The sequence below is a fragment of the Balaenoptera borealis genome, assembly GCF_965194805.1.
Source record: "Balaenoptera borealis genome assembly, chromosome: 2".
In the NCBI taxonomy this organism is placed as follows: Eukaryota; Metazoa; Chordata; class Mammalia; order Artiodactyla; family Balaenopteridae; genus Balaenoptera; species Balaenoptera borealis.
Window position 1 is genome coordinate 174,503,696 of NC_138867.1, and position 24,229 is coordinate 174,527,924.

The 24,229-nt window shown below is 41.7% G+C and overlaps 4 protein-coding genes across 5 annotated transcripts in view; 2 read left to right on the top strand and 2 right to left on the bottom strand.

Moving 5' to 3' along the window:
- Positions 1-24,229, top strand: part of LOC309624703 (olfactory receptor 7G1-like) — a 220,844-nt gene that overhangs the window by 89,559 nt on the left and 107,056 nt on the right. The gene's annotated exons all lie outside the window — the stretch shown is intronic.
- The window catches only part of LOC309624702 (olfactory receptor 10H1-like), an 88,656-nt gene that overhangs the window by 41,827 nt on the left and 22,600 nt on the right, over positions 1-24,229 (bottom strand). Inside the window, exon 1 of one of the 2 annotated variants that reach the window (XM_082383093.1) lies at positions 1,727-1,833. The exons of the other annotated variant lie outside the window; for it this stretch is intronic. The gene's annotated coding sequence lies outside the window, so the exon portion shown is untranslated. Of the gene's footprint in view, positions 1-1,726; positions 1,834-24,229 lie in introns of those variants that run through there. 2 annotated transcript variants of the gene reach the window in all.
- Positions 5,671-14,505, top strand: LOC309624713 (uncharacterized protein). Its single transcript, XM_082383108.1, has 2 exons — positions 5,671-6,922; positions 10,046-14,505. Exons 1-2 carry the CDS (start codon positions 6,476-6,478, stop codon positions 10,088-10,090), a joined length of 492 nt encoding a protein of 163 aa, XP_082239234.1. The 5' UTR covers positions 5,671-6,475; the 3' UTR covers positions 10,091-14,505.
- The window catches only part of LOC309624712 (uncharacterized protein), an 81,422-nt gene continuing 72,678 nt past the window's right edge, over positions 15,486-24,229 (bottom strand). Inside the window, exon 3 of the mRNA XM_082383107.1 lies at positions 15,486-17,407. Within this exon, the coding sequence (XP_082239233.1) occupies positions 17,387-17,407 (21 nt within the window). The 3' untranslated portion in view covers positions 15,486-17,386. The remainder of the gene's footprint in view (positions 17,408-24,229) is intronic.

Genomic DNA, 24,229 nt, shown 5'->3' on the forward strand with positions numbered 1-24,229 from the left:
GTAGAAACATCAGCCACCCTCAGAGCTCTAGAGACCTTCACTTCCATGCATACCCAGCGGCCTGGAGCCCTTGCAGTGGTTACTCACACCAGGGGCTTAGCGTGCTTTGGGTTCTGCTACCCAGAGCACCACAGTGCATGCTGTAGCATTTGGCTACTTGGAACTCTGGGGATTTTGTCGCTTAAAGGAAGAGAATGCCACCTCCAGTTCCCACTTAAGTCTCTTGATGCTAATCAAATGCCCAAGTTTGGGCTTGAAGCTAAGGGGTGAAACTATCTATCTGGGGACCATTCCTCCAGAGTGGGGTGAACCCGTGACTCTGTCTGCACCTTATCCCTAAGGTATGCATCAGACCCCATCTGCCTGCAGCACTGAGGCTGATCCTTAGGGAAAGTGAAGGGAGAGAATTACGAGTCAACTTTTAATGAGCCCCAGGTGGCACTGAAAAATCCCATGACTTGTTCTCTAACAAAACTTGGAATTGACTTCTAGGGATTACTATGCCCGAAGAGTTTGGCAGACTGTGCCAGATGAATGCCCCACTGGGCTCTATAATGCCAGTCAATTCTATAATATTTCTAATTTATAGTGTTCTCAAGGAAGAATGCCCAGGGACCTTGACTGTTGGGCACAGAGAGCCCATGGGATGGGGCTGGAGGTGGCAGATTCAGATGAATTCTACTAATTATCCGCTAAGGAGACCCTATGACATCACTTCAGTTGAATTCTCTGGGGACTTTTTGTTTCCTTTTTTTCAATTTATTGTTTTCATCTATTAAACAGAGACCAGCTGGCCACCACGGTGAATTGTTCACTTCTGTTCAGGGTTTTAAACACAGATTAATAGGCAAGAGGAGCTATGTAGTAGCATGGATAGCTTCCTGCTTTAGGGCACTGACTCAGAGCAGGCAGTTATGGGTTCAAAACCTGACCATACCACTTCCTGGCTGTATAAACTTGGTGAAGTATATTGACATCTCTAAGCCTCTGTCTGCAAATGGAGAAGCTAATTAGTAAAAAGCACCTGCCTCATGGTGCTTTCCGTGAGGAAAAGCACCCAGCCCACCCTCCCGCCCCAAACACCAGCAGGTCAAGCACCACTCAGAGAAGGGGGCCTTGAAAGGGCTTTAGAAAATCTTAGAATCCGGATATGGAAGCTACTATGTTTCACTTCTGGCTGAGAGCTCTGCTCCCAGAGCACAGGATGGCCGAGGGGGGCGAAACGGGAGGGTCTCGCTGTGACCCCGAGGCACTGCTGGCCTTTTCAGCCACATGCCTGCCTTCCTTGGAAATACATTTCATTAACGGCCAAACGGAACACCCTGAGAAACAGGAGGAATTATTGGTTCGTTTCCACCCTTAGCAACAGTGAGTTTTCACCACCTTGTACTTCGTCTGCTGTCTGCAATGCTCTGGAACCTTCCTTTGGGCGAAAAGTGCCTCAGCTGTCCAGGACACCCGACACACTTGGTGACTCCGCCTGACCCGGGAGCGCCCTGGGCCCCAGGGACAGGGTCCCTCCTTCCTGACCACCCCCTCGTGGGAGTGCTGAGGCCAGTCAGCCCCCAGCTCTGGGGGCTCAGCGTCCCCTCGGAAGTGACTGCGAGTCAAGCTCCCCACCGATCCCCTCCCCCCTGGTCTCCCCCCGGCCAGGGCCGCTTCGTGCGCGGTGCCGGTCGCCCCTCCTCAGGGGGGAGGAGACCCGGGCCGACTCTGCTCCACTGACCTGCCGCTGCCCGTCCGGGACGTGGCCGAACAGCCGGTACGTGTAGGGGAAGCCCCGAGGGCGGGCGCCCTCCCGCACCCTCACGACGCGGTGCTGCTCCGGGTGGAGCCCGCGGCCCAGGCGGCAAGAGGCGCGACGGGGGTGGGAAGGAGGCGGGGCCACGGGAAGCCCGCGCCGGGCCGGGGCGCAGAGGCAGGAGGCGGCGAGGGGGGCCGGCCCAGCCGCGAAGCCCGTGCCTCCGCCCCGCCCAGAGCGGCCCTCAGACCTCCCTGCCGGCCCCTGGGCTCGGGGTGGGCGACGGGCGCGCCGAAGAAGCCGTCCTGCTCGAGCCGTCCGGAGAGGCCGGCCCAGGGGTTGTGCCTGTTCCCGGCGTGGGGCGAGCACCGGGGCCTGAGGGTGTGGAGCCGTCCGGCCGCACGTCACAGGCTTTGCCTGTCGGAAGGGAGGGCTGCGATGGGGCTGTGCCGACGGACGGGGAGGATGGAGCCGCCCACAGCCCCCGTTTGCCAGGCAGAGCTTCATGGCGGACCCTGTTCTCAGCAGCCGCGCAGCAGGGACACCCAGGCCTGGCGAGTCTGCGCCCCACCCAGGGCCGCTGGGTTCCTGGGCGGCAGCCCCGGCATCTCCTGCCGAGAAACCCCAGAGACCGTGCTCCTTCCCCCGAGCCCACCGCAGCGCTGCAGAGCCCAAGGGGGCTGGGGCTTCACCCCAAACTTGAGGAAGCCACACCTGGGGGGCCACGGCACAAGCGCGGGTCCCACCATCCCCGCAGGAGCAGACCCCGCGGAGGGTCTATCTTTCGGCAATAAATTTAGACTAACAGGTTTTACACACAGAATCTTAGAGCTGGGAAAAGTCCTTTGTGTCATTCATGTAGCTTCATAAGATTGTTTTTTAATGAGAGGATGGATTTCCTTGAGCAAGAGTGTATTTACATGAATGGGTCTCTGGATACCAAGGACTGTTTTGGGGAAGAAAGACGAATCTATTCTGTGAACGCCTTATAGAACGTATTCTATATTATAGTTCTGTCTGGAAACACATGTACCCTTGATCTTTGTAGCAGCCCTTAACATCCTCAAGAGAAGCTCTCATTTCCCCATTAGTACTTGTTATAGACTGAATATTTGGGTCCCCCAGCATTCACATGTTGACACCCTACCTCCAATGTGATGGTATTAGAAGGTGGGTCTTTTGAGAGGTGATTAGGATTTGATGAGGTCATCGGGATGGAAGCCTCATGATGAGATTCTTACCCTTGTGAGAGTCATGAGAGACCTGGCTTTTTCTCTCTGTTCTCTGCCCTGTGAGGACACAATGAGAAGCAGAGAGTCTGCAACCCGGAAGACAGTTCTCACCAGAAGGCGATGATCCCGGCACCTAGATCTCAGACTTCCAGCCTCCAGGACTGAGAAATACATTTTTGTTGTTTACAAGCCCCCACCCCGCCCCGTTTGTGGTACTTTGTGACAGCGGCCCAAACTGACTTAGCACTCTTTTCTTCAAGTAAATGGAAGAATTTGTGGAGCCCATCCATTTTATGATACAATTTCCCAAATAACCAAAATTCTCTCTATACACTCTGATTTGTCAACTTTTTTATTTATCAAAATTATTATAAAAAAAGTTTCCATATTTTTTCCTAATAAATTGTTTCCAATCCATGTTGTCACTATAATGGTTCTATGATATTAATAATTTGAGTCCTAATACCCTGCTTAAAATAATCATTTATTTGTCTTATGAATAAGTTCAGGGTTCAAATGCAAAAGTTTTAAAAGGATATACTGTGTAAAACATCTATGTCATCCCTCTGAAGGAAAGAAGGAGGGAAGAAAGGAAGGAAGGAAGGAAAAAACATTGAATTTGTCCTCAGTTTAGCTGCCACTTCCTAAGGGAAGCCCTTTCCAACTCCAGACCCCCAGGCATCACAAATAAGCTCTCATGGGACACTGTCCATACTGTTGCACGTCATGTTTCCTGAAAAGCTGATTCTGAGACAAGGACAGACTTTCAGGAAGTTTCTTGGGGTGTGTATTTTGGGATAAACATAGAATTACCATATGACTCAGCAATTCCACTCCTAAATCATTGAAAACAAACACTCAAACAAATCTACGTACACACATGTTTATAGCAGCACTATTCACAATAGAAAAATCATGGAAATAACCCAAATGTCCATCAATGGATGAATGAATAAACAAATTGTGGTATATACCTACAGTGGAATAGTAATTCAGTCATAAAAAGGAATGGAGCAATTAAATATCAAACAATTACACGGCCAAAAACATTTTTTTAAGAAATGAAATACTAATACATATTACAGTGTGGATGACTCTCACAAACATCATGCTAAGTGAAAGATGCCAGACACAAAGGTCGTACATTGTATGATTCCATTTATCTGAAATATCCAGAATAAGTAAATCCATAGAGAAAGAAAGCAGATTAGTGGTCTCCAGGGCCTGTTAGAGAGAGAGAAGTAGTATCTTCTTAATGGGTATAGAGTTTCCTTTTGGGGTCATAAAAATGTCTGTGGGAAGAAAAAAATTTTTAATTGGAAAATGATTGATTAAAAACAGAAGTCTGTGGGGTATTTCTTGGTGCTGCCTTTCCCAATTTCGACAGTAAATGGTCAAGTACAGCAGCCATGGTTTGAGAAAGAAATGATGACCAGGGTTCAGAACACTCACTCAGGGACGAGGGTGAGGGTCACCCCACCAAGTAAGCCATCCATTTTAGCAGAGATATTATCCAAGGATGAGGGGAATTGAGAATGGATAGCACAGGATGGAGACAATGCCTATCAGTTGTGGCCTTGAGGTCACCTACAGTAACAGAGGCTATCGTTCGACCCACTGACCCTCCTTTCACTAGTAGTTCATCTCACTCACCCTCTCCCCTAAAAACAATCCATGGAAACTATGGAAGAGTTGTTTCCAGAACTTATGGAAAGACGTTGATCCAAGTAAAGGCAACAAAAGCAAAAATAAACAAGTGGGGCTATATCCAACTAAAAAGCACGACAAAGGAAACCAACAACAAAATGAAAAGGCAACCTACTGAATGGGAGAAAATTTTTACATATCATGTATCCTATAAGTGGTTAGTATTCAAATTATATGAAGAACTCATACAAAAAACATAGAAAAAATATCCAACTAAGAAATGGGCAGAGAGTCTGAATAGACATTTTTACCAAGAAGATACAGAGATGGACAGCAGATAATTAAAAAGACACCTAAAATCACTAATCAGCAGAGAAATGCAAATCAAACCACAAAGAGATGTCACCTCATACCTGTTAGAATGGCTAATATCAAAAAGACAGGAACTAACAAGTGTTGGCAAGGGTGTGGAGAAAAGGGAAGCCTTGTGCACTGTTGGTAGCAATGTAAATTGTTGCAGCCACTATGGAAAACGGTATGGAGGTCCTCAAAAACTTAAAAATAGAACTATCATACGATCCAGCAATTCCACTACTTGGTATTTGTATGAAGGAAACAGAAACTCTAATTCAAAATGAAATCTGTACCCCCATATTCATTGCAGCATTATTTACAATAGCCAAGACTTGGAAACCCCTGTGTTCATCGATGGATAAATGGATAAAAGACATTAGGCATATATATATGCCAAATTATTTATATATTATATATATAAAATTCAGCCATGAGAAAGAAACAAATCCTGCCATTTGTGACAACATGGAGGGACCGTGAGGGCGTTATACTAGGTAAAATATGTCAGACAGAGAAAGAAAAATCCTGTATGATCTCACTTTATATGGAATTTTTAAAAAAGCTCATAGATACATAGACTGGTGGTTACCAGAGGCAGGGGGTGGAGGGTGGGTGAAATGGGTAAAGGTGGTCAATATGTACAAACTGCCAGTTATGAAATAAATAAGTCCTGGGGATGTGGCTATAGTTAATATCGTACTGCATATTTAAAAGTTGCTAAGAGAGTAGATCTTAAAAGTCCTCATCACAAGAAAAAAAGATTTCTACCATGTATGGTAATGGATGTTAACTAGACATACCGTGGTGATCATTTTTTAAATTGAAGCATAGTGGATTTACAGCATTATACTGTAATAACAATATATTAGAACACAGTGATTCAATATTTTTATAGATTATACTCCATTTAAAGTTATTATAAAACATTGGCTATCCTTATAGCTTATTTATTTTATGCATAGTAGTTTGTGCCTCTTAATCCCCTCCCCTACCCCTATCTTGCCCCTCCTCCCTTTCCTCTACCCACTGGTAACCACTGCTTTGATGTCTGTATCTGTGAGTTCATTTCCTTTCTGTTACGTTTATTCTTTATTTTTTAGATTCCACATACGAGTGATAACATACCGTATTTGTCTTTCTCTGTTTGACTTATTTCACTAAGCATAATAGTGTTGCAGCAAAAATAGAAATGAAGTTTTTCCTCTCCTGAAAATAAGGAAAGTAAAGGGGACAGTGAACAGGCTAGAGAAGACACATAAACTGGCCTGAAAGGGTTAATCGATCCTAGTTTTATTTAAACTGTTACTAATCTGTAGAGTAAGTAACTAGATTTATCTTTCACAGAGCTAAATTACATTCTGTTCCGATCACTCCCTAGCTGTCTATGTAAATGACATCCTGCATCCGGTGCTTAAGCTCCCTGCCCTCTCTTGTAGCAAATCACCCTGTGTAGCTGTTTGCATTTCAGGAAGCAGATGGCAGGCAGATAACGCGGAGGCAAATGAACCCAATTTCCGGACTACCTGACGCCCACGATGCCGGTTTTGAAATCATGCAAGAAGAAGAAGAATGCAGGACTTTTACCACTTTGCTCCTTACTATTACTCCCTGGACTGCGGTGGCCGTCCGAGGGGCGGGGACGCCAGCCGGGGCCTCCAGGCGTGTGTGGGCATCGTGTCTGCAGCCAGCGTCCCCGAGGCCGCGCTCGGCCCATAATCACTCAGTGAAGCTGCGCCGCGACAGCGCGGCCGACTTTTTCTGGCACTGTGAGAGCCTGTGCGCATTGCAGGATTCGGTGCCTCTGCCCGCCGTGCGCGCTTCCCTGCGGGAGGGCCTGCTGGACTTCAACGACGACCGCCTCCGCGGGGTGGGCTGGGCGCCGCCCCTGAGCACCCTCTGCCCCCGATCTGTATCCAGAGCTTCTTCCAGCCACGGCTTGGTGAGACAGGTTTGTACTTCCCGCTTCCAGGGGCTCTCGTGTGGGCGCTGCGAAGCGGGGTTTTAGATGGTGCAAGGTGGAGGTGGGCACTAGAACCGGTGCCCAGTGCCCGGCTGTGCGTGCACTAGACGGGGCGTGCGGCCTAGAACTCCTGCCGGCTCGGTGACCCCGGCCGAGTGCCTTAAGGCTTCTGGGTCTCAGTGTTCTCATCTGTAGCATGGGCTGAACAGGACTCACTCTCTGTGGTGGTTACAAGGTCGCATTCTGTTAATGCTTGTAGACTCTACAATGTAGAACACTTCGCGCAGTTTGGAGCATCGTTAATTGTTCCACAGATGTTACCTGGTCTGTTGAACGACTTTGCCTGGTACACGCCAAAGTGATTAGGAAATGGATATATCCCAGCTTTATTTCCTTTCCACTAAAACAGGGCTCGGGAAAAAAAAATCTTTTTTTCAATAGTCCTATCATATAGTGGAAAGAGCACCGGTGTGAAGGCAGCTTAGGGTTTGAATTCCAGGGCTTACGCTCTCTGTGGCCTGGGCAGGTTACTTGTGAACTACAATCCCCACACTTGTAAAATGACATGAAAAACCACTCTTTCTGTGGGTTCTTAGAATTAATTAAGCAGGTTATGTGTGTAAAGTATCCTGGCACTTGAATGAGTTGTCAGAACCAAGGGCTGCTGGAGACGATGCTTATGCCCTAGGTCATCTCCCCTTCTACTGGGCGGCAGGTAAACACAAGCACAGTAGTCAGTGCTCTGGAAGAAGTGAGTTCTGGTGCTGCAGAGCACAGAATCTTTTTTATTTTAATTTAATTTTTATTTTATATTGGAGGATAGTTGATTTACAATATTGTGTTAGTTTCAGGTGTACAGCAAAGTGATTCAAAGTGATTCAGTTATACATATATCCATTCTTTTTCAGATTCTTTTCCCATACAGGTTGTTACAGGATATGGAGTAGAGTTCCTTGTGCTATGCAGTAGGTCCTTGTTGATTATCTATTTTATATAGAGTCGTGTGTATATGTTAATCCCAAACTCCTAATGTATCCCTCCCCCCCACCTTTCCCCTTTGCAGAGCACAGAATCTTGGAAGGGAAAGTTCAGGGTAGGCTTCTTGGAGGAGGTGCCATCCTTTCTAAGGATATGTAGAAGCTCCTGGGGTGGCAGGAGGGAGCAGTGTGTGTCAAAGTTTGAGAAATATAAGAAAATATGGTAAAACTAAGGTACACGAGTGGAACTCCGGGTTTGGGAAAGAAAGGAGAGTTGATACTGGAAACCTAGTGGGGCCCAACAGAAAGGGGCCTTGTTTGTCCTGTCAGAAGTTTAGATGTTTATCCTGAAAACTGTGGGAAACCCTAAAGAACAGTGAGATGGACTTCTGGTTTAGAGACTCACTCGGACCTCCATGTGGAAGGCACTTGATTGGGTGCAGGGTGAATTGTAATCTAAGGGTCCCACTTAAGTTATAAAAGGTTGGACTGGATTTTGCAGATCTGAGAGAGAATGGGTGGGGCCTGGTGACCAGTTAGAAAAGGGATGGCAGCAAGTGTGGGTGACAGTTTACAGCTGCATCTTTTTGTGAGATACAGAGCACAGTACGAAGGGATTGGCCGGGGGGAGAGAGGATCTTACTTCATCTTCAGTGATTTAGAGGGGCCTGGTAGACAGGTCTGGGCCCAAGGTACAGATCTGGGCTTTTTGGGAGGACAGGTGTTTGACGGCATGGGAGAGACTTAGGTTACCCACAAGAAGATCCAAAGAATCATAGGTCTGAGGGCTTTTTAAGTGGGTATATTGAGGATGTTTATAAGCTGAAAGAAAGTAGCCAGCAGAGAAAGGGTGTGAAGATCTAGGAGAGGAAATGATTGTTCATTTGTTTTCAAAAAGCTGTATACTTACCGTGTGCCTGGCCCTTTTCTAGGATCTGGGGTTCACACCATGTATTATCTCTTCTGCAAGGACAGTTCAACTCATCCCCTGGTGAAGAGAAGTCAGATTATTCTTTGCATCCCATTCAGGTGTAGGAACTCTTCTGTATCTCTGAAGGGACTTTACTTAACCAGAGTAATGTTAGAAATCAAAAGAAATTAGAGCTGGAAGGAACCTTAAAGGCTACTGTACTTAATTTTGCCTAATATTTTATATTGATTGTAAGAAAAAATTATTGCAGAGCCCATTCTCTTCAGAGTTCCTTCACTGAACTTTCTTTATGTCTTTCATCCAGTGGGTCTAGCTTGTAGATTTTGGCCTCCTCGTAAATTTGCTTCTTCATCCACATTACATTTTGCCCGGACTATGGCAGAAGCTCCTGGGTGGTTTCGCGGCCCCTGGACTCAGTTCCTCTCAGTTCATCTGCCTACTCGGGTTGAGTGATCTTCTAACATGAAAAGATACACCTAAAATAATGCTGCTAATGACTTGCCCACACAGAGTTAGTGCGTACTAGCCGCCCAGCGTGTGCTCTGCCCAGAGGCGTGTAGTCTGAACTGTGCTCGGCCAAGCCTCCTGGGGCTCTTTGGCCCTGAGGAAGGGGAGCTTTTTGTGATCACTCCCTTTATCTAATCGGTCCTTCAGCAGCGGGGCGCCTTTTTCTAATCAGCGGAGGCACCCTTACTCAGCCCGTGGTAGCCCCAGGGCTCATCACCTGTGGGATACAAGCCATGCTGTCTCCCAGGCTTGCTTCGACCAACATCTCTATTTTCTGTCCCTTCTCACACTTGGACCCCTGGCGTTTAGTCATCCCCACCTGCAGTATTTACAGTGCCCAGCAGGTGTCAGGCTTGAGTGTCTTTGCAGAGGTGCTCCCTCTGCAGTTACTGCACCTCCTCCTCCAACCCTGCATAGCCTCATCTTTCTCAATTGTACTTCAGGGTTATCATGAAGCCGTCACTTAGATATAACTTTTTGCCTCCATAGGAACCTCTGTGCGTAAAGGTTATGGTTCTTTATCTCATGTGATTGAAATTTTGAGTTTGTACATGTCCCTCCTTAATGAGGCTTTAAGGCCAGGAGTCGTTTCTAATCCTTAGCACAGAGCAGATGCTTTTTTTTCTTTTTAGATGCTTTTTAATGATGATAAAATGTATGGTTTAAATCACTCATTTTACAATAATTTTGCTTTAGGTTCTGACAGAAATAAAGTTTCCAGAAGTTGTGTTCCTGCAATAAGAAATAAAGATGTGACCTTCCAGTTGTGTAAAGCTCATGAATGCTGTGTAAGTGCGTCGGGTGCAATAAGGAACCTGGAGCTAAATGGGCTAGTTCTGAGAGAGAGAGACTTAACTATGTTAACAAAGGTAAGCCTTCATTGTGTCCTGCCAACATTTGATAGTTGCTTTTGGGGCAAACTAAACGGGTAAAATTTTAAACTGTTCCTCCCCATTAAAGGGATTGAATAAATAGGCCACTTTGGGGCACCTGTGTCTTGCGAATTGTCCAATTGGAGATGGAGGTTTAGAAAGTGAGTTTCAGTCTTGTTTAAGTCTCTTCCCATCAGACTGGTCTCGTGATTTCCTATACACCATGTTACTTCCTGTCTACCTTTTCTTGGTGTTGTTCATGCCTGGATTGTCTCCTGTACCTGCTCAAACCTTGGTCCATTCTCATTTGTACCATGGAAGTTTGTCATGCTGGATACTGTCAGAACGAATTTTACTTAAGTTTGTGTTAAGCCGCAAAGCACACATTTTGTATATTTTCTGTTTTTTGTGTTTGTTTATATTTTTATGGTTTCTCTTCAAGAAATATTATGAGAAGGGAAGTAGCAAGATGTAAAGAGCAAAAAAGTCATCATTCTCTTTAAATTGTTAGAACGTGTATCTGCAATCATAATTATAATGCACTGTGGTATGTGTTAAAATAGGAAATATATGTAATGTCCCGTAGGAGCAGCAAAGTCAGGAACCCGTGTCCCCTGCACTGGCTGGCATATTCTTAACCACTGCACCACCAGGGAAGTCCCATGTAGCGCCTTTTTGTTTATCCATCCTGTATATACACCAGTTTGCATCTGCTAATCCTAAACTCCCAATCCAACCCTCTCCCACCCCCTCCCCCTTGGCAACCACCAGTCTATTCTCTATGTCCTTGGTTATGTTTCTGTTTCATAGATAGGCAGAACCCAGGCTCTTAATTACTTTGTTATCCTGTTTCCTTGTTAAGAGAAGAAGGGTTTAAGGAAGGCACCGAGAGAGAAGCCAGTGAGCAGTGAGCAGTAGAAGTGCAAAACAGTGGGGCTGTCAGAAAGCACACCTGTCTCCTTCCCCCATCTGAGCAGAATTTTTAAACGGCAGAGTATGTAAGAGTATGTGATGACACATCTCTGGATTAAATTATGTCTCCCTGGTAAAACATGCACAGATAAGTCTTTAGTTCAATCAGACTGAAAGGTGAGATCAGAGAAAAGCTAGAGTGTCAGATTTCTTCTAAAAGGTCCTGCCTGATTGTTACTAAGAGGACTACTAGAGTACTAGTTAGTTCGTTAGTCATGGATTGAGTGTTAGAGGAGCGAAACAATGAGCAAGATGTAGCGTGGGCCCTTTAGCAGTGGAGTGAGAGGGGAAGACGCACAGCAGATGTCTCATCCTGCGCGTGACATGCTGTGACGGGCATGTTCAGGGCGTTTCGTCAGTGTTTGTGGAAGAAGAGGGGGAGCTGTGAGGCAAAGAAAAGTCATCGAAAGAGGCAGTCCCTAAGCTAAGTCTTAAAGGACTCGTGAAAAACTGGTGAGTCAGCCGGTGAAGGGCAAGGACACTCAAGGCAGAGAGGACGGCGGAAGTCCAGTGCCGTGAGTGTGCGAGGGGTGTGTTACGGAGCCACAGGCACAGGCTCTGGCGCATCAGTGCAGTGTCACCAGGCAGCGGCAAGCGCCCCTAAAGGAGGCAGCGAGGAGGAGGAGAGCGGGTCTTAGCCATCCATGTGCGTGGAGCTGGTTTCCTCAGAAAATAGCTGAGAATGGAAAGGACAAGTTCAGGTGGCATTTTAGACCACTGACGTCAGTATGGATGAGGAATCTGAAGAAGCCTGGAGACAATTATGCCCCACTCTTCTGAGGAGCAGTGTTTTTTATTTTTGAGTGGGACTTTTCACGCTGCCACCTCCTCTCCTGTCCCTACTGAAAGGTTTATAGGCCGGCAGAAGGGAGAACCTAGCCTAAGTAAAGGTAATCAGGTTTCTTTACTGCACAGCTTCTCGGGGCTGCTGTCGGCTAATGTTCATTCTGGACCGTCACAGCAGGCGTACGGTACACAGCCATCCTCAAAGCTATTTGACCCTAGAGTCCTTTTTTAATAGAACTGCCTAACAACTGGTTCCAGCAAACAGCAATTTGGTAACTTCTAGACCAGGTAATAGAAAGGGGTCTGAAATAAGGTATAGATGAAGGGAGGAAATAAGTTCTAATTTTATTTAGGAAATTACAAGCAAGACTTGATCTTGGGAAGTAAGGAAGAAGTAGGAGGCAGAGGCTGAACCCCCATCTGTGTGACTAAGGTTGGGTGGTGGTATCACTGAGTTTGGAAATAGGGGATAAAGAACTGAATTGGGGAAAAGACTTTAGTTCTGGACATGTAGAATTTTAAAGCACCTGTAGAATTCAGGAGACAAACTGGTAGATAACCGGACATGCAGGTGAAGACATGGAAAGATAAAAATTTGAATGTCATCAGCACTTAGCAGTCATTAAAATCATGAAAATGGATGAGATTTCAGAGAATTGTGAGTACTGACAACGTTTAAGCAATAAGCAGAGAAAGAATTCTGGGAAGGAGAGAGGTGATAGAGTTTCAAGAAGGAGGAAGTAGAGGACAGTGTCATCCTTCAGAGAATGTAAGTGTCCATTGGATTTGGGCAGTTAGGTTCCCAGTGACCTTAGAGCAGTTCAGTGAAGTGGTGGACAAGAAAGCCAGATTGCAATAAATTGAGGGTGTTAGGGCTGCCTGTGGGGGCCAGGTGGGGCTAGTGAAGACAGCGGGAATAGGCTGCTCTGAAGGAGTTTGGATGAAAAGAGAAATTAATTAGCAAAAAAGAATTTTTTAGAATGAGAAGGACTTATATCTTATATGTTGAAATGAAGGAACTGTGATAAAGGAGATCCTGAAGATGTAGATAATAATTTAGAGAACTGGGGAAACATGGACATATGAATTAGAAAAAAACCTTGCACAGTATATAAACCTCACTTGTATCCTTCGAGTTGGATGGATACTGGTAAGTTTGTGAGGAAATAAAGGTAAGAAGAGATAGAAGTTAAATGAGTTTATACTGATAGCCTCAGTTTTCTTTGACACAGATTTTTCAGAGACACATATATACACATACATAATTACAGTTTTAAAATTCTTTCGTAGCTACATGTTTTATTAATCACGTCTGAGAAAAGTCATTGATTTTCATTTTGTACAGTATTATCTTGTAAGGACAAGATATAGTGACAACTTCCAAGCTTTTTGCATATCAGAGCTGAAACTGAAAGTATCTCCATAATTGAATATTCACTTCTTATTTGTAATCAGTTTATCCTTAGGAGGATACTTCATAGTGTTTGGTCACAGATGAGTTTGGGCATTGCTATCACTCAATAATGTTAAGGATCTGTCAGGTTCTCTCCTATACTATATATTAATTTTTTCTCCGTTTAGCAAATATTTATTGGTGGCCTGTGGGAATAAGATACACCTAGGTCCTCTTTCCTTGGTATATTCACAAAAGCCTCTGAAACTAAATTTTCACGTCAGGCCATACTAAGGCCTGGCATAATAAGTTTTCATCGTTAACAGTTTTTTTGTGTTTGTGGGGTTTTTTTTATTCTTTTGAAGCAAGGATAAGACACTGTCTTAACTCAGTAGTTGTCCATTGATGAATAAGTCAAAGAAGACATTGATGAAGCATGGTATTTTGAATATCCTTTCCACAGAATAGGTAATGGGCTGTCCTGAAACTCTGGTGAGATGCTTATCATTTTCAGATTTTAGAGTGGCAGAGAAAACCCTATTACACCTTGAATTATCTCTAGAAACATGAATTCAGCCAAATAAAAACAGTGCCTCTGCCTACTGAGGTTGTCAATGTCCATCTTAACAAAAGTGAACATTTCTCCTTTAGATTAAAATCAAGAAAATCCCCTCTGTCCAGGATGCAATAATGGGGTACAAGAAAGAGGAAAACTGAAGGTATTCCCTCTTTACACCTGAACAGTGAATTCATTCTGATATCAAATATTTGTTATGATTCTGCTATGACCAGGTGCTTTATTCTGTTTAGAGATCAAGTTACTGTTCATTCTTGGTAAGTAAGAAAAATCCATGTTTTAGGACTCTGAATAGTAACTTTATATATTTTATATATATATTAAAAATAAATATATATATTATATATAATATATATTCCACCTATTCAACAAAATTGTAATTTTCATCATCTCTTACGAATGATGAACTGTATTTACTCTTTGGAAAGGGCTTATAGGGAATTAAAGTCTCCATATACTTTTTATATAAGACCATGGAAATCAAATTCTCAACTGGGAGCAAACTTAGGTTTTGCTATGAAGGTTTATGCTTGCCTGGCCTTAGAGTGGTAGGCCAGGAACTTAAGGTGGAGTTTTTTTCATATAAGTTACTTTCATTGATGCCACCCTGAAAAAATTTGGAGGGAGTATTTTTGGAAATAGCTTTATCTCAGTAACCCTTTAAAAATGTTTCAGGGTATGGGGAACATAACTGTCAAAATGTTCAAGCAACTCTTGTTGATTTAAGTGTAATTGATCAGGACAATACAGGAAAGAGCTGGGTCAAAAGACAAAAGGCCCGAGGCTATTTCATGTATAGTTTTTGGCTTATTGTACAAAACAGAGAAAGCCTCATACACTCATGCAGCCAAGGTCCCCTACTGTTCTCTCCTTTTAGCATAAATAAAAGATAGCTAGTTTCTCAACAGCAGCATTCTATCCTTAAGTGGGTACACAGTGATATTCTAATGGTGTCTGGAGCAGGGAATAATTCCGTGGCAGCTCTGACCTCCAATCACCGGGTTCTCTGTAACTTAGTCCTTCATGGCCAAGGACTATAATCATTACTTCGATTTCTATTTAGCATCTCAAAATTGAAAGGATTCCATGGACAACAAAACAGGAAGTGATTTCATGAAGTGTTTTAGTATGGATAAAATAATAAACTATAAAAATACAAATCATCAGTAAAGCTTTTTCTTTCCAGAGAACTATATTCAGAAATTAATGTAAGCAGCTAAGGTGCACATGTGTGTCTTTTCACCCATGATCATGTGTGTGTGTGTGTGTGTGTGTGTGCGCATTCCACTGCTACAGGAGACATGCAGAATAATATCAGATTTGCTACTATATGAAGTACTGGCTTCTCCCAAGAATTGTGTGCTCGCAGGGTTCGTTCAGGAAGGTGAGTGCCCTACCACCACATCAGTCATGTCTCATCACCTTTGGCGGGAATAATTTACACTTTAACTTGACATGCAGGCGTATTAAATTAGTATTACTCATCAGAACTTGCTTATTAATAAAACAAGCTGAATTAGCCACTGCAGAATCATATTTGGAAATTCAATGACAATTTTACATTTTTAATAAAGGCTCAGAAATATTATTGCAGAGCAGGTGGTACAGAAAACTGTGGTCAAATTTGACATTCATTAATAATTGAAGTGTGGAACGTGACAGGTGAAAATTGATATTGATTTCTTTCCTCTAATATTTGGAAGAGTTCTAACAGGTAAATAAAATGAGATAACAAGACATATCAAGTCTCACTGATTTCTTTGATCACCTCCTCCCCACATATCACTCCTTCGCCTACCATGTTTTGAATAATTCAATGCCCATAGTCTTTCCAGTTCAGTGCATTATAAAACACACTCAAGCTGGGTTTCAATCATATTAGACTGAAAGCTGAACTTTTTATGAAGGATTATTTAAAACAAAATGTGTCTTGAGCCCAACAGACTTTGAAACCAAACAGTCCTGGGAGTTCAGTAAGGAAATGTCAACACTGTGGAGAACTTTTGGATTCAGAAAATTCAGTAATCCTATTTGATGTATGTTAACCGTATCAATATTAACAACCTTCTGCTTGATTTCAGCACTGATTTGAGAGCTGAGTTACTACTGGTCTTGTATTTTAACTACTTGTGAAAGCACTGAGAGAGTTGTTCTTGGGTTGAACTTGACCTGCCTCTGGGAATGCTGTCTGTTCTATCCATCCTGAAAAGCTTTATTCAAGTGCATTTCTCTGCCTTCCTTCTTCTCATGTGCACCCCTTGGGAAAACGAAAGATGCTCAAATATAGATGTTAACACTGCAGATGCTCTGTTTGGCAATAGTGTCTTTCAGCTTCCCAATAAAAAATTATATTGCTGACCACCCATTTGACTGAAAAGTGACTCATTTTACTGACAGATATCTGGATTGAGATGCCAAAAGAAATAGGTCATTTCAAATTTCCTTTTTAATTTGAAGTCATAGCTTTGTGTTGCAACACTACTTGTTCAAAAGTTAGATCGTGAAGGTTCCTTCCTATGACCTCCAAATAATTAATCAAAATGTTCTTCAACAGGCTATATAAAAAGCAAGCAGAATATTCCTAATTATCAGTCTCTCTCTTGAGTCATATAGTTCTTGTAATTTCAAGGAAGAGAGAAACTCAAATGTAAAGTGTTACAATAGCCAAGCATACCAGCACTGTTACCTAACCATTCAGCAATTTTCTCTGCCAAGTCACTCTGAACCTTAGACTACTGAGAATGTCTTCTTAATTAATTTTTAAGGTTCTCCTCTTTTGAGTTAAAAAATGGTCACAATTTTATAAGTAAAATTAAAGAAAAAACACAAAATAGACCATCTGAGATATTTCCATTAGGCATTTTATATATATATAAATATATATATATAATTTTAATATATATACATATATAAATGCACTGGGATAAATCTCCACCCTCTGTGTCAGTCGGACATAGGTCCATTTTCTTAGGAATAGGGAACTCCTTTCACAAATGGAAGTGAGGAAATTGGCTGAACCATCCTTTTTTTTTTTTTTAATTTTACTTATTTATTTATTTATTTATTTTTGGCTGTGTTGGGTGTTCGTTTCTGTGCGAGGGCTTTCTCTAGTTGTGGTGAGCAGGGGCCACTCTTCATCGCGGTGCGCGGGCCTCTCGCTGTCGTGGCCTCTCTTGTTGCGGAGCACAGGCTCCAGATGCGCAGGCTCAGTAGCTGTGGTACACGGGCTTAGTTGCTCCAAGGCATGTGGGATCTTCCCAGACCAGGGCTCGAACCCGTGTCCCCTGAATTGGCAAGCAGATTCTCAACCACTGCGCCACCAGGGAAGCCCTGAACCATCCTTCTTGAATATATTCCATGAAGCCGCCATTTAAGGTTGTCTGGATCTTGGTTCCTTCTAGCAATCTACTACTCCAACAGTGTGTAGTTCATCAAATTCAGGTCTTTCTGAAGCCAGGCTAGAAATACAAAGTGAGGTGGACGACTAAGGTAACTGACCAACAAGGAGGAGGAAGAGGAGCAAAACAATTTCCCAATTTAATTTTTTCCCATATTCTCTGTGCTTTACAAGGGAAAAAATATTTGGGTCTGAGTTCCTTTCATTCTTAGCCATTGTTGGTTCAAAGTCTGAGAAAAAAAAAAGGTAAAAACGAAAATATGGAGTCCAGAATTCCGTTAGCTCTCTTGCATGCAATAACACAACTTAAAAGGCCTTCCAAAATGAAGGGATAAACTTTTAAAAATATAGCCCAATCTTTTCAATCTAAACAAGTAAACACTAAAAATCTATTTTAGAAATCCAGCAAACACACTAACCACAGTCAAAGCAAAGGAAGGCTTATGGCTTACCAAATGACAGTGGCTGTCTACAAGAGAGAGACAGAGAATACTCCAAAATTCTATCTGACCTGGCAGAGCTCAGCACAGTTACTATTCTTCTTTCCTAAAATCAAGGCATAAAGAAATTGAATAAAACTTGCCAAAATGTCACCCGCTGCCTCCAAAAGCAGATTAAAGAAGGGAGTGTCCAGAAATCAGGATGAAGTAAACTACTTAGAGAAGCCCCTTCTCCTATCAGTGGACCACCAGGGTAATAATATGATAATAGGCCTTTTTGTCATCTTCTTTTTATAATTTATACATTTAAATTTCAGTTAACATTTTAAAAATATCCAGTCAGAATGACAGGCATTTCCAGAAGTATCAGTTTTTTTAATCCTCACCCTTTTACAAATGTGAAAACTGAGGCTCAGTATAGCTGTCAAGGAATTTTCCTAAATCATTGAAGCTGTAAATTTGGGACCTAAGTCTAAATCAGTTTCTCATTTTATCTTGGCTAACTTCTTAAAATTCTGTTTAGGGACATGGGGAGGGGGAAGTGTAAGCTGGGACGAAGTGAGAGAGTGGCATGGACATATATACACTACCAAATGTAAAATAGATAGCTCGTGGGACGCAGCCAAATAGCACAGGGAGATCAGCTCGGTGCTTTGTGACCACCTAGAGGGGTGGGATAGGGAGGGTGGGAGGGAGACGCAAAAAGGAGGGGATATGGGGATATATATATACACATACAGCTGAGGCTCTGTTATACAGCAGAGACTAACACAACATTGTAAAGCAATTATACTCCAATAAAGATGTTAAAAATATATATATGAAAGCTATACTATAAAATAGATACAGTGATAATATATCTGAGAGGTGGAATTATGGCTGCTTTTTAATCTATTTTTGGATTATTTGATTACATGATTTCTCTATAAAGAATAGGAATCCCTTGTGTAATAAAAGTTACTCAAACCCCCCCCCCCAAAAAAAAATTCTGTTTAGGAAAAGAGGATAGAATGAAGGTTTGAGCATAGAAATCATCTAGAAATCACTGAAGATACTGGGCCTGTAGTGCAGTTTCATTTGTAGTGGGTTTGGCTTACATTCTTATATTTCGTTTTATTTCTATACAACTATCAAAGAAGGAGAAAGAAGTTGGGTAATATTTGCATCTGCAACTAATTAAAGCAGAATTGCTTTTAGCTTTAACAAAAAGATCGTTTTGTGATCTCAGATTAACATCTTTATTCTTAAATGGAGCATAAATAACATTTATTGGCTAAGATTATTTGCAATAAACAAGACTGTTTACTGTTTACCACCTAGCAGATGACTATTTGTAAGTCTCACTGAGTATGCTAAAAGCTTATACTGAGCTCTCATTTTACCAGAGTGAACTTAAATTAACTTCAGCAGCCAGAATTAATGAAACCGGGTAAATGATGCAAAGATATTCCACAGGGTATTCTGTTTTAATTAGAGATACAAAATGTGAGTCATTAGAGGTTTTTTAAAATGTTGCATTCTATTACTTTCTCATATTTTAAATCTAGGAATATAGATGAAAACTAAAAAATGTTAGCCACCTTAGTTCAGTTTTCAATGTATATCAGCTCTGAATTTATATTGAGTGAATAGTAAAGAGTCTGAATGAAGAACATAATCTGGAGGCATTCAAGTACAAGTCATAAATTTTATTAGAAGTTGAGTATCTGTTAATTAGCAGGCAGCTATGTAACTTAACTATAAAGCCACTACAATTCAAACATTGTAGCATTACTACATGAATGAACACATATACAAATTAAACGGAAAAGAATATCCACAAATAGTTCTAAGTATGTCTGGGAAGTTTGTGATAAAGTCAAGTTATAATCTTTAAAATTGATGCCTAGAAAAGTACACACACATTGAAAACTAAAGTCTGTACCTCACACTACATACCAAAATAGATTACACCAGTTGCACATGTAAGAAGCTTGCAAGTTGCCACTTTATCCTAACAAGATGCGTCTTTTTTTTTTTTTTTTGGCTGTGTTGGGTCTTCGTTTCTGTGCGAGGGCTTTCTCTAGTTGCGGCAAGTGGGGGCCACTCTTCATCGCGGTGCGCGGGCCTCTCACTGTCGCGGCCTCTCGTTGCGGGGCACAGGCTCCAGACGCGCAGGCTCAGTAGTTGTGGCTCACCGGCCCAGTTGCTCCGCGGCATGTGGGATCCTCCCAGACCAGGGCTCGAACCCGTGTCTCCTGCATCGGCAGGCAGACTCTCAACCACTGCGCCACCAGGGAAGCCCAAGATGCGTCTTTTACAAATGTTTTCTCCGACTCTGTGGCTTGTCTTTTCATGATCTTGATAGTGATTTTCACAGAGCAGAAATTTTCTATTTTAATGAAGTCTAGCTTATCAATTCTCTTTCTTTCATGGATTGTGCCTTTGGTGTTATATTTAAAAAGTCACTGCCATACCCAAGGTCATCTAGGTTTTCTCCTATGTTATCTTCTGGGAGTTTTACAGTTTTGTGTTTTACATTTAGGTCTGTGGTTCATTTTGAGTTAATTTTTATGAAGGATATAAAGTCTGTGTCTAGATTTTTTTTTTTTTTTTTACTATGGACATCCAGTTGTTTCCACACTATTTGATGAAAAGACTATCTTTGCTCCATTGTATTGCCTTTGTTCTTTTGCCAGAGATCAGTTGACTGTATTTATGTGGGTCTATTTTGGGGCTCTTTATTCTGTTCCATTGATCTATTTGTTCTTTCACCAATACCACCCTGTCTTGATTACTGCACCTTCATAATAAGTCCTCAAGCTGGGTAGTGTCATCCCTTCAACTCTGTCCTTCTTCAATGAGGTGATAGCTATTCTGGGTCTCTTGCCTCTTCGTATGGACTTTAGAATCAGTTTGCCAATATCCATAAAATAACTTGCTGAGATTTTGATTGGGATCGCACTGAATTTCTATAGATTAAGTCGGAAAGAACTGACATCTTGATAATACCGAGTCTTCCTATTCATGAACATGCAATATCTCTCCATTTATTTAGTTATTCTTTGACTTCATTCATCACGGTTTTGTAGTTTTCCTCCTATAGAGGTTGTACTTACTTTATTAGATTTATACTGAAGTATTACATTTTTGGCAGTGCTATTGTAAATAGTGTGGGGTTTTTTAAAACCTATTCCACTTGCTCATTATTGGTATATAGGAAAGCAGTTGCCTTTTGTATATTAACCTTGGATCCTGCAACCTTGCTATAATCACTTATTAGTTACAGGAGTTTTGTGTCAACTCTTTAAGATTTTCTACATAGATGATCATGTCACCTGTGAACAAAGACAGCCTTATGTCTTCCTTCTCAATCTGTACACCGTTTATGTCCTTTTCTTGCCTTATTGCATTAGCAAGGACTTGCAGCACAATACTGAAAAGTTATAATAAAGGAGGACATCCTTGCCTTGTGCTTAATCTTAGTGGGAAAGCACTGAGTTTCTCTCCAGTAAGTATGATGTTAGCTATTGGTTTTTTTGTAGATCATATTTATCAAGTTAAGAAAGTCCCTCTCTGTTCCTAGTTTACTGAGAGTTTTTCTCATGAGTACACACTGGATTTTGTCAAATGCTTCTTCCGCATGTATTTATATGTTTTTTTTTCCTTTTTTTGTCTTGGATGAATTATATTAATTAATTTTCAAATGTTGAACCAGGCTTACATACCTGACACAAATCTTGTTTGGTCATGGTATATAATTGTTTTTATACTTTTGTAGCTTCAATTTGCTAACACTTTGTTGAGAATCTCTGACACAATTTTTATCACATTTCTACTATAAAAGGTTTGGGAGTCTAATGAATTTAAGCTATTAATTAGTCTTATCAAATTGCGCTTTTTATTCAAAGATACACCATAGCAGAACCCTGAGGGAATGGATGGTGAATGGTAAGGCCTGAATTTACACTTCTTTTATTCTTTATACCCTGAACCCATCTCTCAACAAGTGTTTACAACTGATGTTTATTTTTTTGGAAATTAGACATAGCTCACTCCATTCATTCATTCAACAGATTCTACAGCAGAAGGGAGGCTTCTAAGGAGGTAGTGTGTATTAGTGGGGCTGCAGGTTATTACAGGGAATCCAAGCAAGGCCTCATAATGGAGACGGTGATATTTGAGAAAAGACCTAAAAAAGTGAGTGGATGAGTACTGTAGATAGTAAAGAGAACAGCAATTCAGGTAAAGGGAACAGCAAGTGAAAATGTCTGCCTACTATACTTGTTGAACATCAAGGACTAAAGAGTATAAGGTGTTTGGAAAAGAGTGAGCAAGGGTAGAGGTAGAGGAGATGAGATCAAATATATAATGTGGAGGGTAATCATGTAGCAACTTTCCGGCATTTTAAGAACTTCAGCTTCAACTATGATGAAGGGGAAGACACTGAAGTCACATAATTCTTCTGACTTAGATTCTCAAAGGGTTCTCCGGCCACTGTGTTAAGGATACATTTCAGAGGGATAATAATTAAGATGACAGACAACGAAATCTTAATCCTGAGAGGTAATAGTGGAAAAATCAAGAAACTGTCAAATTCTGGTTCTATCTCAAAGATAGGGCTGACACATTTTGCTTCTGTATTGGATGTGAAAGGAGAGAGAAAGGAAAAAGTCAAAGATGAATCACATTTTGTAACTGAGCACCAGGAAGAGTGGAGCTGCCCTTTTCTGTTTTGGAAAGTCTACAGGAAAAGCATGAGTGACTATGTGTGTATTTGATTGCAAGGTATATTAAGTTTGGGAGGTCTGTTAAATGACAAAACAGAGTTAGTAAGCAGTCTTGTTAGGTGGACCCAGTCCGTAAAGGGCAACCTACCTAATCTGCTCAATTTGAAGACCCATAAAGGACTTTGGGGCATTAGTGTGAAGAGGGCTTCCTTTTGCGTTTTTGTGTATGTGTGTTATTTGCTTTGACACTGTGGTTAGGCTAAAGTAGCACTATTCTGGGCTTTCATCTTTGGCAACTTTTTTCTCACCAAGAAGCTTTTTTATTGGGTTGACGCCAGATGAGTATTTGCCTGATTCTTCATGTCCTGATTCTTTAACTATTTTCCTAGTTTGGACAGCCACAAATTTGGTTAGTATTTGTTAATTTCACCCTTCAACGTGGACACACTTGAAGCCAAGTGAATTCCCACCACACTGATGGTAGACTCCATCTGAGCATGCTCAAAAGAGCACAGAAGTTTGTCCACGGGGAGGGTACTATCAGAGGCTGATTGACAGTATCTGTGTTGTAGACCAACTTAAGGGCAAACACATACGGTTCTTACGCTTTCCTGCTCCTGATAATAGGCAATGGCAGGCTCTGGATCACAATGTTTGAACCCAGCAGGAATAGTTTTGCACTCTATGTGTCATGACTATGATAAGGGGTCTATATCTTATCTAGCATGTATCTTCTTTTTTATGCTACACAAATACAAGGCTGTCACTTTCTGAGACAAAAAACTTTCTCTGGCTGTGACAGATTCAAAGCAGATGCCAAGTTAGAAACATTTCTGAATTAGGTGATTTGGGTTCCTTGACCAGGTTAAAAAAACAAAACAAAACTGTTTTTCTTCTTGGTTTCACATTTAAACAATATGAGTTAGTCTAAACTATATGACCAAAAAATAGAACTACTAAAATAACAGGCCCTTATCATTATTATTTTGATATAATAAATAATAGAGGGATATTGTTTTCCTAATAATTACCAGCATTTAGTAATGACAAGCCAAACATTAAGCCTTTAGGAAATTTGTGAACTCCTTCATTTCTTACAATAACTCTGTCAGATTGGTACCAGTATTTATCACCATTGATGAAGAAACTCAGTTTCAGAGGAAGACACTGAGGCACAGAGAGGTTAAATGTAACTTGTCCATAATTGCCCTAGCTGCTATGCTAGTCTGCTTCATCAACCACTATCACCACTATCACATTTCTTTAATGGGACTTTAGATTCAGATAAACAATTTTTCCTGGTTGCAAGGAAATCATTTAACAAGCTCAGTTTGCAATGCTTGAAATGCAAGTCTGAGCCCAAATCTGAGGACCCTAAACCATGTGATCACTAAAAATACTGAGTATCAATTCTGAGCCTTCTAATATGAGTTTGCATTTAAAATAACAGGTCCTATTAGGAATAAGTGTACAAATGGCATTCTAGGAGGGAATACATCCAACAGGTGTTTTAAATTCCTTTAGTGGCAATGAAAAAGTATGAAGGCATTTCCTGCAATACTAAATGAGCTGATTTCCTTTTGGTGGGTAAACACTGAACTTTGTATACAAAACTTAACCTGAAAGTATTTTCTAAGTATCCTGTTATTACTCTACTCAAAGTTAGCCTTGTTATCTCCTTTAACAAACAAGAATGGTAAGACACAGTCTCAGTCAGTATAGTACAGATAAATC

Coding starts and splice junctions, on each gene's coding strand:
- LOC309624713 (XM_082383108.1), top strand. CDS start 6,476: ATGAACCCAATTTCCGGACTACCTGACGCCCACGATGCCGGTTTTGAA. Junction 6,923..10,045: donor GCCACGGCTTGGTGAGACAG/GTTTGTACTTCC, acceptor ATTTTGCTTTAG/GTTCTGACAGAAATAAAGTT.